Genomic DNA, 18,464 nt, shown 5'->3' on the forward strand with positions numbered 1-18,464 from the left:
AAGTCCGGCCGGCCTTAGCCTGGCCTATGAACAAGTATAATTATAAATGTTCAAATGTTAATTTTTTTTTATCTTAAAACAAGGTCATTAAGAACTCACGAGGTAAATCAATGCAAAAGCAAAAATATATGAGATATAAATTTACGTATAAAAGAAGATATCATGATAATTGATGCTATTATAAGAGTTCTTGTCCTTCCGAATTTCATAATAATCGCCGGTTGAATAAAGATGACTATAGTGCTCAAAATTGAAGATATAAATAAAAAGAGAAATTTTTTATGGAATGAGTAGTCCAACAATTGTAGCAGAAATGGCTCATAGGTTATGTATATAGAAAACGCTAATAACTAAAGTAAAATCTTTGCTACAACGGTAATTACTAAAGTTGGACGCCTCTGATGATGAAAAATTTCTGGAAGATGATTGCCAACTTTATATCTTAACACATTTTCTTCAATTTCATCATACATATCATCCACACAAAATGTATCCCTTATTTTTCTAAGCACGACCTTAGCTTTGTTTTGTCTTCCATGCTCAATTAACTAAAAAGGTGTCTCGTAGATGTAAAATGATGCAATAGATTAGAGAAACACAAACGGAATAATAAATCCACTAGTAAATCCTAATACCCACACATGGTGATACAACGCAAAATAGCTTACTCCTAGAGTAAATGCAGGACCAACTGCCGTAAAATATCCAAATTCTAAAATTAACTTATCCTGGAATACCTGATATTTCTGTAACGTAAGGATTGAGATTAGTAATTTCAAAATTGGAGAATAATAGACGAAATGGTTAAAATCAGCATGAACGAAAAATGTCGGAAAGGATTTTAATAAGAAAATAAAAGAAGATAAGGGATTATGGCAAAGATGTATATAAATAAAGAGTATAGGGGTAAATAGGTCTATTCATATGTGGGAGTGCGTGCCAAATTGACTTGGTCAACAAGTCAAATAGGTTTGACTTTTAAACGTGATAGACGATCGTTTGTAAGTAAGTCGGTTAGGCAGAATATTTTGACGAGCTACTAGACGATCGTCAGTCTAGTAGACGATTGTTTGAAATGGTAGACGATCGTCTGTGGGGTCTGATGTAAAAAAAAACGAAAAATATTCATTTCTTGTCATCTTTTCTCTCACTTAAAATTCTAGAGAGGGAGAGTTTAGAACTCAAGACTAGGGCTTCTATTACTGATTCAGGCCATGAAAGCTTAAGTTTAGGATAAGCTAACAAAGAATTTGAGGTTGCATGTGACGATGAAAGTGAGAATTGTAGAGATCTTGGGGATTTTCGTTCTTGAATTTCAAAGTTCCATATCTTCTTTATCTCTCAAACGTTTTTTGAGATTTTTGGAGGAGAGGTTCTTCTAAGTAAGATAATTAAACCCTTTTGATTGGTTGGTCTTTTTATAGTTAGAATTTTAATTGTGGATTATGTAGGATTTTGGTGTAACTTTAATTCGACCTTGCAATTTAAATTATGATATAGCTATAATACAATATCACAAACGCGTTTAATTCATAAGCGCCAACTTAACATGAAACCCTAGGTTTAAGGCTAGATCGACATCACGTTTTCTTGCTTTGATCAGCTTAACTTGTTGTTTTACTTAACAACTCGACCTTGCATAACTTGTACCTTTAACATTACATTCGATTTTAACATTTTTAATTCGATAGTCCTATCATGTCAACTCGATACCCTTTATTAATCTTATCGTTTATCTTTTACACTTAATCGGGAGTCTTCAACAACCCTTCAAGGTTTCGTCAAATTATAATCGAATACATGGGTCGAGGATAGGCAAAAATGCCCCAAACGTTGTCTTTGTCTATTGTGCTATCGCACAGCTTGCCAAGCTATGCGTTTGCACAGCCCTAGGAAATGAGGTTCCGGGCCGATTCTGACATACTTCCGAGTCCAAAATACATACCCATAATGTTTAATACCTTAATCTCTCCAGATTACAACTTAAAACAAAACAACGTGATTTGAATTAGTTCGATTTAGTTCGATTCGAATGTATTGAAACTAAACTAGAACAACCCATATAAATCAGAATTGCATAACCAATTCTTACCTTGAGTTGAAGTCTTAGGATGATAGAGGATCAAATTCTAAAAAAATCGGTGAAAAAATCGTTGAAAACGGATTTGGAACAAAGAAACCCTAGTTTTTATACATTCAGGTCGAGTAAAAATGAAGAACTGATTTGATTTCACGAAATAGGGGCTATTTATACCCATGAGCTGTCAAAACGTAGTGTGCTTTTACACACATGGAGTGTGCGTTTGCACACCTTCATTTTTCAAGGTGTGCGTTCTCACACCTACTGTGTCCATTTGCACACTATCCAAAACTTCGCAGATTCAATATCCCAACTGTCAATTTGTAGACCTCTTAGGGAGGCCTCCGTCAAGTTTCGTCTCGATCCAACGGTTCAATTGGAAGAGATTGTTGGTTTACTAAAAAGTGTCAATGTGCAGGCAACATTTGTGAACTGTCTCAGAAACTCTTCGAAAATGAATCGAAATGGCCCCAATCGTACACTCATTATGCAACTCCATATATGGTTCATATACACTCATTTCCTTTGATAATATATGTTATCCATGCCAGGTCAATAATCCAATTGCTTAGGGACACATAGTCTTATTCCATTTCAAAATACACTTATCTTTAATACTACTTCAATCCCGTAGCATATTTAACTTTATTTCCAAAAGATATCTCGTATGCAACACGTATCACATCGAGATTCCGATGATTCAAACGTCATATGTTAATAAATGACGTCACAGTTGGAAAATTTTCCGGTCATCCTCAGATATGTTCTTGGAACAGATCCACGATGGATCTGTTCCGAGAACAGATCCACCGCGGTTGTTCCTTCTTCAAGATCACCAGAGGTTCCCTCGGGTGGATATAAGAGCCTGGATTACCCTTTTTCCTATATATATTTTATAATATTTTTATACTATTTTTTGGACATTTTTGAAATTAATCCCAAAGTTATTAGAGTGAAAAGAGCCCATATGACGCATATATGCATTTGGGCTCTGATAGCCCATATAGCCTAATTAAACGTACCAAAACGGAGCACTGCAAATTAAAGTCCAAATTGCAAATAATAAAATCGCCGCCAGCAACGAGAAATTGGTTCTGATCTGGAAACGAAAAGAAGGGAATTGAAAAGAAAAGGAAACGAAATCCACACCACCACTATCTCTCCAAGCTGCTGCACTACTTCAATTCTCACATCTCGTAATCAAATACTTCTCAATTCTCCATTTCGTCACATTTATCGTGCTCTGATATTGAAACCAGATAACAAGACTGTAGAAAAAATAAAATCGCCGGGCCAAACCCTAACCCTAACCCTAATCCTCGTTTGTAATTTAAAAATTTGATGGCAAGCGACACCGAGGCTTCCCGTCGCAAGCACCGTCGATCACCTACGGACGATGATGCGCCTGCTCTGGTCGACGAGGAGAAAGATAAGCCGTCTAAGCGGCATAAACATCGCCACCACCACCGTCATCATCGTTCTCACCGAAGTAAAAAGCACGACGGTGATGATAAAAGCAAACAAGACGGAGGCGGCGGTCATGATGAGGTCTCTATCCTTTCTTCTGCTCCTCCTCCTCCTCCGGTTCCGAATGATGACGTGGAGGAAGGTGAGATTTTGGAAGAGGAGGATAATTTCACTTCCCAGAATCTGGTGTGTTCTATTCGCCCTTTTTTCGGTAGTCTTTTAGCTAGTTTTTGATTTTTTTTTGTGTAGATAGTTGTTGGGTTTCTGTTTGGTTGCTGAGAAAATTAGGTGAAGAAAATTTTAAGATTTACTAAATTTTTGAATGATTTTAAAAATTGTGAATATACTAGTTTTTTTTGCTACAGTGAACTCTTTTGCTTCTATGTTATTCAATTTAACTTTGTTTTTTTCGTTTAAATCAATTTTCTCAGTGACCAAATAAATGCTCATGGTGGTGCTGCTGTTATTATCATCCTTATGGATTATATGATGAGTTTTTTTGTTTGTTTGGTGAGAGTTTATTAGATTATGTGATGTACCATATTACTACATATGTAAGAACCTGCTTGCACTACACACGAACATGAGTCAATTATTCGCCAAAAAGAAAGAAGTTTCCTTTCCCCTTAGGCGTTTCAATGGACAACTGGTGGCTTTTGGTTGATTTGTAAGAGCCTAGTTACAAAGTTTTTTTTTCTTTCTCTTTGCATGCGCATTTCATTTGTTTATCCAGTATTCTTGCTGTATTTATAAAGAATCATGTATTTATCTTCTTTAATTGGTTTTTCCACTCTCTTAATTTGTTGATTATTGTTTCAGGCTGTTCATGCTGACAAAGTTGACAGTGGTTTGACTAATTCTGGCAGCAATGTTAGTTTGCCTAATGCTAAGCCTGGGGCTTTAGATGAATTAGATTCTAGAAATGACCACAAGTCTCTTTCTAATGGGGATTTAGGTCGTGAAAAATATTCTTTTGAGACCAAGAAACAGCATGGGGATTCTAGGACAGCTTCAAGAGGAATTTACAAGCAAAAGAGTCATCGAGGTGATTTTACACCTGAGGGTGATGACGTTAAATTGAATGATCGGGTGAAGCCACTGTCTTCTAAGAGTGGGGAGGACAAGTTAGAGACTGTGGCACGCGGTGCTTCTTGTGATAGATACCATGATGAAGTTATAGTAAGGAGTAGATCTCGTTCACGCAGCATATTAGATGAAGATGCTCTTTTGAAGAGAAGGCGACTAGATGATAAGGCTGAGAATGATTCTGGCGATGAGAGAATGCCTAGGCATGATATGTATATGCAGGGTGGTAGTAGAGATGTGGAGAGGGAGCGCAGTACTGGTTACAACCAAAGTCTGGGAAGGGAGGAGAGCCATGGAAGCTGGGGCTCACAAGGCAGGGAGAGGGAGATGGCCTGGGTACAGAGAAGGGAGCATGGACGAGAGATGAGCAGGGAAAGGGACCAAAGAAGAGACAAAGACCGAGAGAGGAGCAGGGACCTGGATTTGAGAATGGAGAAAGACAGAGAGAGGAGCAGGGGCAGGGAGATAGACAGAGATCAAAGAGGTGCGAAGGAATGGGAGAGACGGAAGGATAGGGAGATTGAGACAGACCAGAGAAGAGAGAAGGAACGGATGTGGAGCAGGGATATGGAGATAGAGAGGGATCGGAGAAGAGAGAAGCCACAGGAGAGGAGCTGGGATAGGGATGTGGATAAGGATCGCAGGGAAGAGAGGGGGCGCGGTAGAAGCTTGGATAGAAGGAGCTGGGATAGGGATGTGGACAAGGATCGCAGGGAAGAGAGGGGGCGCGATAGAAGCATGGATAGAAGGAGCTGGGATAGGGATGTGGACAAGGATCGTAGGGAAGAGAGGGGGCGCGATAGAAGCTTGGATAGGAGAAGGGACATGGAACATCGTAGGAACATGGACATGGAGAGACAGGAGAATAGAAGCAAAGAAAAAGACATATATAGGACCAGTGACAGACAAAGACATAGGGAGGGAGAGGGGCGAGATAGGGATAATCACCCTGTGAGGGAAAGAGTTAAGGACCGTGATTGGAGAACTGATAGGGAGAGTCTTAGTGATAGAAATAGGGACAAAGACAAGGACTCTAAGGGCAATTCAGCTAAGGTATATAACTCTAACAGTGGTTCTTTGGGAGGAGACAGGGAGAAATTGGAAAGGTATTTTTTAGAAGCTTCTTATCTTATTTTTTGTGATGAATTGCCTAAAGGCCTAGTTTAGTTAAGTCAAAATAGATCCTCCCATTGAAGTATTATCTATGTCAAATCTTCAAATTTTTAACGTTTAGTCCTTGGGTTTTTGGATGATTTTTTTTCTTTGTTTTGAAAGCGAAAAGGTGAGACATTATTTGAAATTTGATAAGAATAATATTCACAGAAGTGAAAGACTAAAGAATAATGGGATATGAAAGATTAAAGAACGAGTTTGGGACTAGTTCATTTTTAAATTAACACGGAAGGATTCAAGTATGAATTTTGTAAAATGTTAATCTGGTTTTGTGATTGAACTTCTTTTATTGAATTTGTTTAATATTGTATCCTTCATCTAACATGATTATTTATTCAGTTTTCCTTAATTTTATGCAGAGATGAAGATGAACAGGATGAGTTTGAAGAGAGGATTGCGTTAAAACTTGCTGAACAAGATGAAGATCTTGATAGAGTAAAAGAGGAAAGCAGAAAGCGCAGGCAAGCCATTTTAGAAAAATATAGGAATCAGAAGAAACCCCAGCAAAATGATACTCAATTAGTTCATGTGGAGAAAGGTAAGGTGATCTTGCACCTTAAAATTTAAGACCCAACTTGCTGTTATGTTGCTGTTTTGCATGCCTGTGATATTGGTATATACCTTGTGAAAAATTACATTGAAGAATTGAATTTTTTAATTTCCTTTCATGGCATGCAAATGATGTGACAGCGTAACTGTAATTGAAAAACTTTTCCTTTGTCTTGATATTAGATTTTGCTTTAGCTTAAAAAGACTCGAAATGTATTTTTGATAACCATTGCTTATTCAATGTTGAATTATGTTGTGTAGTCTGGAAATCACGAAAAAGTTCTTATCAATAATTGATGATTGAGCAGTTCTAAGAAAGATATTAGATCCTAACTTAAATGCTTATGATGACTTCTTTCGTTCTATATGTATACATCCATGGTATGCATAAGCTGTAACAGTGTAACTGTAGTTAATAAGACTTGGCCTTTGTCTTGTTATAGGATTTTGCCTTAGCCTGAAAATATTCAAAATGAACTTTTGATATTTGGCCCTCATTTAATGTTGAGTATTTTGTATGGTCTGGAAATCACAAAAGAAATTGTTACCAATAATCGATGACTGAGCAGTACTAGAAGTATATTAGATCATAACTTTAATACTTATGACTTCTTCTGTTCTATATACATCTATTGGCTCCCATTGCTGCTCATGTTTTACATCTGTGTGAAGCAGATAGCCCTCTTGCGCAATGTTCGGTCCAGTTATTAACTGCTTCTAATGCTGGTCCAGATTCTAACAATGCTAAGGTTGAAAGTGATCCATCAATAGCAGCTTCTGCTTCAGAAAGTATTCATGTTAAGATGGAAAGTGATGTGTATGTTACCGAGCCAGTATTTTCTGTGGGTAAGACACCTCCACAAAATGGAAATCAAGCTTCTGAGAGGATTTCTGGTGCCGCAGGGCTTGGTGAGGGTACTCCCAAGGTGTGTCTTCTTGTGCTCCTTAGATGATTTAACTTTGTGATACTGGCTGGTTGTCTAATAACATTTTTCTCAGTTTTTTTTCTTTAATGATTTTTGTTGGATATCTTATGATACTAGTTATATTCAAATTGCAGAGTGAGGGATCAGATGAAAAATACTGTGATGATATATTTGCAGAGACACCTACTAGAGTTCGTAAACCTGTATGATACTTGGCCTAGCTTCTCTTTTTAACTACTCATACAGCATGTCATCCAGTATACATTATGCTGATGCTTTGTGCATTCTGTCTTATTTAGAGTAAAGGAGATGGTTTACAAATTGCACGGAGCAGTTTATATGACAATTGGGATGATCCTGACGGGTATTACGGTACGTGTCTAGTTGTGATATTTGTTTATTTCTGCTTTTCGTTCTTTCATCTATTTTCTTTTTGAGTTTTTGCCTCTTAGTAGAGGACGCCTCTTTTAAAATTTTCCATTCTTCTGATTGGTAGGAGGAGCCATGGCCTTCCAAAAATATCTAGGTTTGAGTCAGTTCCTAAAAGATCTAACTTGTAATGCTATGGCCTCTTCATAGTGGGTACTTTTATAATTAATTTTAAAAAGAAAAGCCTTTAAGCAACTTGTAAATCATTGAATCTGTAAATGCATATTTTGCTTCACTTCATTCCCTACTTATCTGGGTTCCTCATTGATTTGATTATTGTTCTTCTTCATAGATTATCGGTTTGGTGAAAGACTCGATGGTCGGTATGAAATTGTTGCTGCTCAAGGGAAAGGTGTCTTCTCCACAGTAGTTCGAGCAAAGGATTTAAAGGCTGGTGTTGGTGAACCACAAGAGGTGGCTATAAAAATTTTACGTAATAAGGAACAAATGTATGTTTATGTTCTCTTCATAATTTTTACTGTCTTTGTTTTCTTCTTCTCAACAGTTTACAGATCGCTTCTTTTACTTATATGATGCAGGCATAAAGCAGGTCAGAATGAGGAACTGATATTCAGTAAATTAGCGGCAGCAGATCCGGATAACAAGCGCCACTGCGTTCGTTTTCTTTCAAGTTTTAAATATAGAAATCATCTTTGTTTAGTTTTTGAGTCTCTTCATATGAACCTTCGCGAGGTTCTAAAAAAGTTTGGTCGAAATATTGGCCTTAAATTAACTGCTGTTAGAGCTTATGCAAAGCAGCTTTTTATTGCGCTGAAGCATCTTAAGAATTGTGAAGTTCTTCATTGCGATATAAAGCCTGATAACATGCTGGTACGTTTTTTCTTGATGTACATGAATATACTGTTTTAAAATTAATCAAACGCCTCACTTTTATATTTTCATCTCCGTGTCTCTTCAGGTAAATGAGGCAAAAAATGTGCTGAAACTTTGTGATTTTGGTAATGCTATGCTTGCTGGTAAAAATGAAATCACTCCATATCTTGTGAGCCGTTTTTATCGAGCACCGGAAATAAGTAAGTTCTAACTTTGAGTTGTTTTTTCCCCTGTATTAACGGGATAGAATTTGAGTTGCACAACTGGCTGTGGCTTACTTTAGGTATACTTCTATTTCAGTTCTTGGCTTGCCATATGATCATCCAGTGGATATGTGGTCTGTTGGCTGCTGCTTGTATGAGCTGTATGCTGGGAAAGTCCTTTTTCCAGGTGCAACGAATAGTGACATGCTTCGACTTCACATGGAATTGAAGGGCCCTTTTCCAAAGAAAATGCTGAAGAAGGTGCGTTTTCTCTCTGCTATAATCATAAATGGTCTAAACAATGGGCCTAGTTAGTTTGATGTTCTATTTTCCATGTTTTTGTATCTTTGGATCAGATGATCTATTGGTCCTAGGTTTCCTTGTCGAACTTCAGTTTTTTCATGTCTGTAGTGCGAGACCATTTTTTCAGTGCGACTGGCTTGGATCTATGTTTCTCAAGCTTCACTTATTGCACCGAGGTTGTGATAACTTGACTTTATCCTTACAGGGCGGTTTTGTCGATCAGCATTTTGACCAGGATTTAAATTTTAATTCCATTGAGGAAGATCCAGTGACTAAGAAGGTATTTGTGTGCCTATGTGGTGAAATTTTCACATCATTTGATCGTTTTTTTTGGATGTGTCTTTGTCATGTTTTTCTTTTATACTAATTGAAGTTTGTTTAATTTTATAGATTATAAAGAGGGTATTGGTGAACGTAAAGCAAAAAGAAATTGGATCAATCATTAAGATCTCCCCCGGTGACGACTCAAGTATGCTATCAGCTTTTAAAGATCTACTTGACAAAATTTTTGTGCTGGATCCTGAGAAGAGGTTGACAGTTCATCAAGCACTAGCCCATCCATTCATCAAACCCTGATTTTACTGACTTCATGCTGTTGCTCTAGCTTATTCTACAATATGGTTTTATTGTCAGTCCTCTAATCAGGGTATATCTGTCGTCATTTTCAATATGCTGGCATATGGATGGTGAACAGTTTTCAGCGCCGATGAAGCCAGAAGCCATAATGTATGGTCAGGCGAACTTACCGACAGTTCTTTCTGGGGAATTTACTGTTCCTATCGTAAGACATTTTGCCAAAGGCGATTTATCACTCTTGTAACCATTCTTGATTAAGTTATGGCAGTGTGAAAATTTACCACATCTATTTTTCGTTTTCTTTGCCACCATTACTTTTGTACTTTATAGATAGTTTCTGCAAATTAAGTTGTGAGGATTAATAAGGAGAGATATTTCGGATTTCTTATTATTCAGTATTTTGGAATTTATTTTGTGACCACTTGCTGAACCTTTGGAGATTGATCTTTTCACCAGTATCCTGGTTTCTGCACAGTGGAATCTTGTTTTACTCCTGTTCGTTCATACTTTTTAGATGTTTGCTTATTGTTCTTGAGGATCTAATTCGATTTTTGGTTCAGGATGTCACTCTTGCTCTGGGGCATCCCTCAAGTGCTTAATAGCTTAAAAGGCACCCAGGAGAAGGTACCTTGGTTTGTTTATTGGGAGCATATTCACAAATGCAAAAATAATATAATGTTTTCTTGCAACCTTTACGTATGACTGTTGCCTCTAATTTGCTATAGAAAAGTTTCTCGTATCACTTTGGATTTGTTGCGGTTAGTTTCCTCGAGAGTAGTTCTAGGAGATCTCGGACATTGAACACGTGTACTTTTTGTGCATTCTTATTGTTATTGTAAAGGGAAATGTTTTAACAAATACACTATTGCTATGCATCCGAAGTACTAGACATAAAAGTGACTTGCCCCTCTTCTTGATGTATTTGTGCAAGTATTTGTTAAGTTGTGTTTTCAATCGCCTGGCATCATTTTTAACTTCTCTTTTGCTTTTATTTTATGTTTTTATCTTCTTTGTAACTTCTCTTTTTGCTTTTGTGTCCTTTTTATTTTTGTCATTATATCTGTGTAATCCGAGTTCTAATGTTTTCCTGTACATCTGATCCATGGACTTTCTATCTGGAGGAAAATGCTCCTGAAACTGCTGCTTCAACATTAACGTAAAAGCATGTGTGAGTATTTAATGTTCTTACTAAAGACTAGAGAGAAATTTCCTCATGGTTTTCCAAAAGTATTAACGGATTCATGTCTTTTCTTGTCTATTTAGGTGATTCTTGTCACAGCTTTGCGATTCGTGTAAGTATTTTAAATCTTCTTACTGGGTATTAGATCTTTTAGCTCCAGAATACAGTCAAATGGTTTTTATGGTAATTTTTATGATGTTCTGTGTTGTATTGTGGATAACTGCTGTTTGAGAGTCCAAGATTATATGCTCATGCTGTTTGCTTGCCGGTAAAATAAAAATGAGGGATTGTAGTTTTCTTTACCACAAAAGCATGAGCTTGGGGCTGTGTGATAGTCAAAGCTACTGCAACTCGTTAGCATTTAAATTTTATTTTATTTAATTAACATAAACAGAATCAATACTTCAATTTTTATGTTTTGTTTAGACTTTTAGGCACCATTTGCTCTATCTGCTTGTTTTTGTTTGCCAATGTTGCAAGTTGGTTAGGGACCTAGGGTCTATGGGATTTAGTTGGGAAGGGATAGAACAAACAGGTGGAAGTCAGGGGCACCATTAAATTAGTGTGGAAACCGTGGAATACCTTCTACATTAGTTTGAAACCTAAGTATTGTGAAATGGGTTATAAAATTATACTCCCTCCGTCCCAATAGAGTTGTCCATTTTGAGAAATTTTTTTGTCCCAAAATACTTGTCCACTTTCAAAAAGTAACTAACTTTTACACTTAATTTTTCTATATTACCCCTATTTAAAATCCACTAATGAGTAAATTGAAAGTAAATTGCAAGTGTGCCCTATATTAAATAGGGGTATGACAAGAAAAGTTAGTAAAAATTCACAAAACCCACAAACAATAATTGCTTTTCTTAAACTGTGTGATAAAGGCAAAGTGGACAACTCTATTGGGACGGAGGGAGTAAATAAAAGTATCTCCATAACTCGAAACGTTTTTCCTTAAAAACAAACCCCGAACTATATTTGTAACCTAAGTACAAAAGAATATGAATTTCCATAATATTGTCTGTTGGCAACCTACACCTTCTTGTAACTCCCTATGAAACCTGAAACGTTACACCTGGCCTCCTGATCGGCTGCTTCTACATTAGTTTGAAACCTAAGTATTTTGAAATGGGTTAATAAATTATAAATAAAAGTATCTTCATAACTCAAAACGTTTTTCCTTAAAAACAAACCCCGAACTATATTTGTAACCCAAGATAATTTGTAAAATGACGAGTACAAAAGAATATAATTTCCATCTGTTGGCAACCTACACCTTCTTGTAACTCCCTATGGAACCTGAAACGGTACACCTGGCCTCCCTGATCGACTGCTTCTGTGCAATGGTTTATTAACACTTTTTTTTTCCGCACAATTAAGAACTTACGTGTTAACTGTAAAGCTTTATAGAATTTGTTTTTATTTGGATTTTTAGATGTTTGATTTGTTTTGAGTATGAACTTGAAAATTATAAAGCTGTTTAGTTTGCTAGATTTGTTTTTCAATGTGCCATTTTTCTTTTTATTTGGTTGGACTCGATTTACAGTTGGCAATGATTTTTTTTTTCTTTCTTGACTTATGCTTCAGTTTGTCTTTTTGCCTTTGATGTTTTACTAGCATTATTTTCTTTTTCGAAACTACAATTTTTATAAATAATGTTTTTTTGCATTAATATGGAAATTTTTATGGGAAAAAATCTTGTTAGTTGGATTAAATTACATTAGGTTGTTGCACTCTGTGGATTGTTGAAAAATTTGCTCATGCAGACTGTTAGAGAGATTATATCGGGAAATAGTTTGTACACTGTAGAAAAAAATTTAAATTTTACATTGGTGTACTGCTAAAAATGAGAGGAAGAGCTTTTGGCTTCAGGAATATGTTTTTGTTCCCGCATTTTCCTATATAATTTCCTGCACATGATACAATATGCTAATAATGTGCTAATAACGATTGGAATTTTCCTATTGCAATTGCTTTATTGGTTTTTAGTGTGTATATATATTAATTGATCAGATCTCCGGTCTTGGGTCTTTGTTTTTTCTTTTATGTTTCACTATGCATCCTCACAGGTATGTGCAAGATACATAATTCTAGATTATTGATGATGTTGGATCCCATGTTTTGCCATCGTTACCGAACAGATACCATTTGGCTTTTGATTGTTTTGGGGGTAAAGTAATATTCGCTAACCATTGTGCAGTTATGCTTTTTACCCTCCAAGGCTTCATTGTGTTTTTGTGGTAAAATTGTTTAGCCATTGTGCTAAACAAAATTGTTGTGCTGCGAGGTGAAGACTGTCTATTTTATTCATTAAAATTTTTAATTCTTGTGACATGCGTGTTTTAGCAATGGCTTTGTGCCCCCAATGTGCGATGTAAATTTATGCGTGTAGTTTTAATTGATACATCACAATTTTCTTCTTTAAAGCTATGTTTTATTCTCAGGATAGGCAAGGAATGTTAAATATTTTTTGTTTGAAATCGTTGTTCTTTATTTGTCGTCCTTGTGATAGTAACTTCATGAAATTATTATTTTATGATTTTTATGGAATACGTATTCTTCCAAAAATTATTGAATAGTATGTTATTCTTTAGAAATAGCTATTTCATTTTATTTATATTTTCATGCTACAAATCGAGCATAACTTGTGAGATTTTCAAATAATGGGACGTCAAGCAGGGAGCACTACTCTCTACTTCACCTTTTGTTTGGGAATTTTTTTTAAAAAAATTCTCCTTATAATCATCCTTGTAAATTTTGAGAAAATATGGCACGAATTGAGAATTGCTTAAATTTTTTAAATGTTTACTGCTTTTATCAGTACTAACCAAGAATTTAAGTTTAGTATTAATATTTAAAACTTAAAATTTTTTGTTACAATGAGTCCAACTAGATCAATAATGATGATGATCTCCTAGCTTAATTAGCTAAGGTGTGAGACATAAGATTTAAAGGTCTTAGGTTCAAATAGGGAAAAATATTGAAGATTTATTGAGGGTATTTGGAGGAAGGTTTAAAGTGTCATAAACGATGGCTGTGATATTGGTGAGCTCGTAAAGGCGCTGCGTTCAATGTAAACCGTATGGATGGCGTACAATATTGTTTATATTTATAAATGGTAGTGTGTATATATATGGAGAGAGATATGTTGTAATAGTGCAATATTTATCCTTGAATATCTATGTATGTTAAAGAAAATAGATCAATTATAAATTACAGGTCAGTGTTCAAAATTTAAATTTTATTTAAATTTTATTTTTACTTTTTTCATTGCAATTCTATCCAAATTTTTAAAATCAGTCTAATTGTGACCATGTTCCAATTCTATGTTGCATTTCTGTCCACGTGGAGATCCGTGTTGCAATTTTAACCATTTGATTTTGATAGTGTTATGATTATTTTTAAATTTATTCAAATATTTTGAAGTTTGTTAATCTATTTTTATTTGACAACTTCACTGCATTTTTGCTCATTTTTAATCAATTTAAAGCCTGTCAATCTTTCCCCTCAATATAATACCTATTTATTCCATTCTGATATCTTTAGTTTCGAATTTGTTTCTTTTTTACTTTAGCCATCGAAAGTTAGAGAAGTTTGAAATAAATATTGATGTTGTTTTTAATTTTCTAATTAGGAATTAAATTATAAAATTATATAAATAAATTTTTTAATTATAGAGATGATATATAAATTCAACTGGAAATTTTGGCGATTAAAATGGTTAAACAATTGGATAAAATTGCAACGAAAATATCAATTTGAGTTGATTTTGCAAATGTTGAAAGAAATTGGCTTTTTGGCATCATCAAGTCAAGTGGTAAAAATTCCAACATGGCAAGCCACATGAGCAAAATTAAATCGTTATTAGAAAAAAGATAAAATTACAATGAAAAGATAAAATTGGGATAAAAAGTAAAAAAAGTTAGTTTAAATCTGAAAAATAAAATAAGCAAATGTTTGGATCTATAGGCACCATTTAAACTATTTGCATTATTGTTATCTTACAAGTGTAATTTATTATAAGTATTTTTAATTGAATAAACTAAACATAATTTGATATCGTAACTGTCATTGGAAGATAGTTTATTAACTAAACTCACCTAAAAAAGGACAATACAAAAATGACCATTTAATGGTTGACATGTGAGGAAAATCAAACTCAATCGGTTCAATTGAACGGACTTGACTATAATTAAAATAAAACTGTTTAAGACAGATTATAATTATTGAAATTGAAATTTTTAATTAGGATTGATTAAAATACCAAACACTCGAATTTCTTAGCTATTACTACACTAATGGAATGGAAGGTTTTCCAGATGATCTGAACAAAGAATACAGTGTAACTGACAATTCCTTGATTGGTTGAGGTTTAAATGTTGATTTTATGAATACTTGAGCCCCCCCCCCCTCTTCCTCCAAAAATAGTTAAGGTGATTTTTCGAGGTTACGTTTAGGTGATATTTTGAGTTAGTTAGATTAATTAGATTAGTTAATTAATTGAAGAGAAAAGGTGCAAAAATGACCTTCATGTATACCTCATGTATCTTATTGGCACTTCATGTATTTCGGATCTCAAATATGACCCTAACGTTGCGAAAAAGTATCAAAAAAACACAAAACATGGACGACGTTAAACATAAATGTGTACGGCCTTAAACGGAAATGTTAACGGAAGGGTCATTTTTGACACTTTTTCAAGACGTTAGGGTCCTTTTTGAGATCCGAAATACATGAGGTGCCAACATGAGACACGGGCTATACATTAGGGTCATTTTTGCACCTTTTCCCTTAATTGAATTAGGTTAATCAAAGTTAATTTTTGGATCAATATAAATTAATTATAAAAGAATTGGCAGAAGTGTCATTTTGGTCTCTGATATTATCAAAAAAGACTTCAAGGATCCTAAACTTTTAATTTTACATACTCTTCTTTCAATTCGATAAATTGGCCTATAAACATCTGAAACTTTGAGGTTGCGGATATTTGACTTATATCCGCAGTTCCTTTGAATCATTATGGGTCAATTGTAACAATTACGATTCGATCTTTTAAGTTTGTCGCTACATGTCAATTTGACCTCTGAATTTTTTTTAAAATTGACCAAAAAGAGGTTTGTATAGGATATTATATAACTAATTTTGAGTTAATAATATAATTAGATAATTTTACTTAATTTGATCCAATCAGTTTATATAGGTACTAAGATTGATTAATATATGATTAGTTGGTTGTATAGAATATTTAAGATGATAATTAATTAAAATAAACTCACATAAACATATTTAGAGTTAATTAACAAAATAATAGACATTAAATACAATCAACTATAGACATAGAGATTAATATATGTTCAGATGAGTGTCATACCACTGTGAATGTAGGTTTAAATGCTTTCCTCATATATTTTTAAATAGACAGACAAATTAAAGAGTTATTGTTATTGTTGTAAAATATCTTCACCTTTCGCACTTTGTTTTTCGATTTTAGCGCAATCTAAAAGACGTGGCATCATATATATATTTCAACTTTTTATTTTGTAGTATATATAGCCTAACTGTCTTATCGTTTTTGTCATTCAAACGGCTAAACTGATACTATTATTTTTACGGAAAATAACGTATAAAACGGCAACTAAGCTGTAGGATGAAATTTTGGGAAGATTGGAAATGTACGGTGAAACGTTTTTCAGATTGGACAGTGGCAGATGCATTGTTTGGTGGGTGAGATTCATGGACCCCTTCCTTTTTTAAGAACAAAAAATCCTCTATATATGCGTATAATTAAAGTAGGAAAAAACAACCAAAATCTTAATTAATCCAGAGTTGCAGCATCTATGTGTTAAGAAGTATAATTTCATATATTTGATAATAATAATAATAAAACTTGCAATAGTAATGTGAATATATATTATCTTTACATTTCACATTGAAAACTTACAAATTAAAATTCTAATAAACTTCATTGAAAAATTTAATAAGTTACTTATATTTATTTTATTGATGTTTATTAAATTTTAAAAGTTTATATTTCTTTAGTTATTTATTCAAGTTAAATGTATAATTTAATTTATATGTATATATACCTTTATTTAGTCAATTGTGTCGAAATATTATAAAAGACCAGGTTCGTGAGCAATTGAATTTAATTTCTCACTTTTTCAATAACCTAATTCGGCAAATATAATTATAATTTTTTTTTGATAATTGAGGGGAGAAAGTGTTTATAGGACTAAATTTTTATGTTGGTTAAGATGTATTTTTACTTTGAATGAAACTTATTTAGCGAATATTTATATATTTTGTAATTATAATTTTTAATATATAAGGACCCCATCATATCGAGGTTCTGGAACCTCAACTTCAGATGTAGATATTTAGTAACAATAACCCTAAACTAAATTAGACAAATAGTAAAATATAAAAACCTACATATAAATTATAAAATACTAACATCCAAACCCTAATTTTTGATTTGTAAAATTAGTTAGAGCTGGCCATGGGCCAGGTCGGACCGTTAACCGGTCTGATCAAACTCGGCCCGGAACCATTCCAAAACTGGTTTGAAACTGTGGAAAGACCGGTTCCGGCCAGTTCTTAATTTTTTGAACCGTGAACCAGCGGTATATTTCAATGTCCACGTTTGTTTGTTTTTTTCGTTTCATACCTAAAACAGTAAATAGTAAATTTTTTAATTAACATAATATTCATAATTTGTTTTGTTTCATTACTTTCTTACAATACTATCTTCACATATTATTTTATTTTTAAATTATACTTTTTAAAAATTAAATTTTAATTATACCTTTAATATTTTTTGAACCGCCTAGAACTCAAAACCGAAACCGGAACTGGAACTGTCCGATTCCAAACCGGCATGAAACCGTCATTTATACAGTTTTAGGTCGATTCTATTTATTCTTGAACCGTGACCCACGGTCACCTCTAAGATCAATAGTAATTCACGATAAAATTTTAATCATTATTTGAAAATAGAAAAAGTGTTATAGTTATGTAGGGTGGCCGGTGGTGACACCATAACCTTCACGGTAGTTCTTGTTTTGTGATTAATATGCTACTACAAATTTTGATTAACAACAGTACTGTGTTCGCTAAAATATTGTGCGAGAATTTCATCCCGCCACTTACAATAATATAAAAGTTAAATTAAAAAAATTATTTTTTTCACTAACACAACAAATATTAAAAAAAACTACGTATTTTGTTTTTATGAATAAACAAAAAATAAAGTTTTAAAAAGTATAACATATATACACTATTTAATCATCTGCACCCTTTGGCAAAATAAGAAAAACATCTGCACCAATCGTCATCTATTACTCATATTTTTAAATTTTATCTAACAATAAAAACAAAAATTAATTAATCAAAAGTACATATTTTTATCAAATTTTAGCCTTTTAAAAAAGACAGTGTCTTTCTAGTTATTTTTATGTACCAGTACTAAAAAGGATAAAATTGATTAAAAAAATCTAAACTCTAGAAAATGGCATGGGCAGACTGTTTAGTTTTTCAACTCATGTTATTTACCAGTTTAAAAAAAAAACTCATATTTACCATAATCTCACCAAGAAAAAAAAATGGTAAATGGGATCGCAGGCAGGGAACTGAAAATTATGAAACTGAGAGGTATTTTA

General features: G+C 33.8%; 1 protein-coding gene across 14 annotated transcripts; it reads left to right on the forward strand.

The window, feature by feature from the left end:
* The first annotated feature begins 3,101 nt into the window (after nucleotides 1-3,101).
* On the forward strand, nucleotides 3,102-13,299 carry LOC126674130 (uncharacterized). Of its 14 annotated transcripts, none has more exons than XR_007639446.2 (17): nucleotides 3,102-3,733; nucleotides 4,367-5,739; nucleotides 6,166-6,344; nucleotides 7,028-7,281; nucleotides 7,416-7,484; nucleotides 7,581-7,653; nucleotides 8,003-8,159; nucleotides 8,250-8,541; nucleotides 8,630-8,744; nucleotides 8,845-9,008; nucleotides 9,256-9,330; nucleotides 9,441-9,580; nucleotides 9,684-9,831; nucleotides 10,187-10,250; nucleotides 10,748-10,794; nucleotides 10,890-10,918; nucleotides 12,876-13,299. XR_007639446.2 is itself a non-coding variant. In XM_050368512.2 (13 exons), exons 1-13 carry the CDS (start codon nucleotides 3,422-3,424, stop codon nucleotides 9,868-9,870), a joined length of 3,390 nt encoding a protein of 1,129 aa, XP_050224469.1. In that variant the 5' UTR covers nucleotides 3,102-3,421; the 3' UTR covers nucleotides 9,871-10,116. The 14 variants fall into 14 exon arrangements, 4 of the variants coding, with proteins under 4 accessions (XP_050224469.1, XP_050224471.1, XP_050224470.1 ...); XR_007639447.2 differs by having other exon boundaries at nucleotides 13,007-13,299; XR_007639444.2 differs by having other exon boundaries at nucleotides 10,187-10,794.
* The last annotated feature ends 5,165 nt before the right edge of the window (nucleotides 13,300-18,464 follow it).

This window comes from Mercurialis annua, linkage group LG3, assembly GCF_937616625.2.
Source record: "Mercurialis annua linkage group LG3, ddMerAnnu1.2, whole genome shotgun sequence".
Classification (NCBI taxonomy): Eukaryota; Viridiplantae; Streptophyta; class Magnoliopsida; order Malpighiales; family Euphorbiaceae; genus Mercurialis; species Mercurialis annua.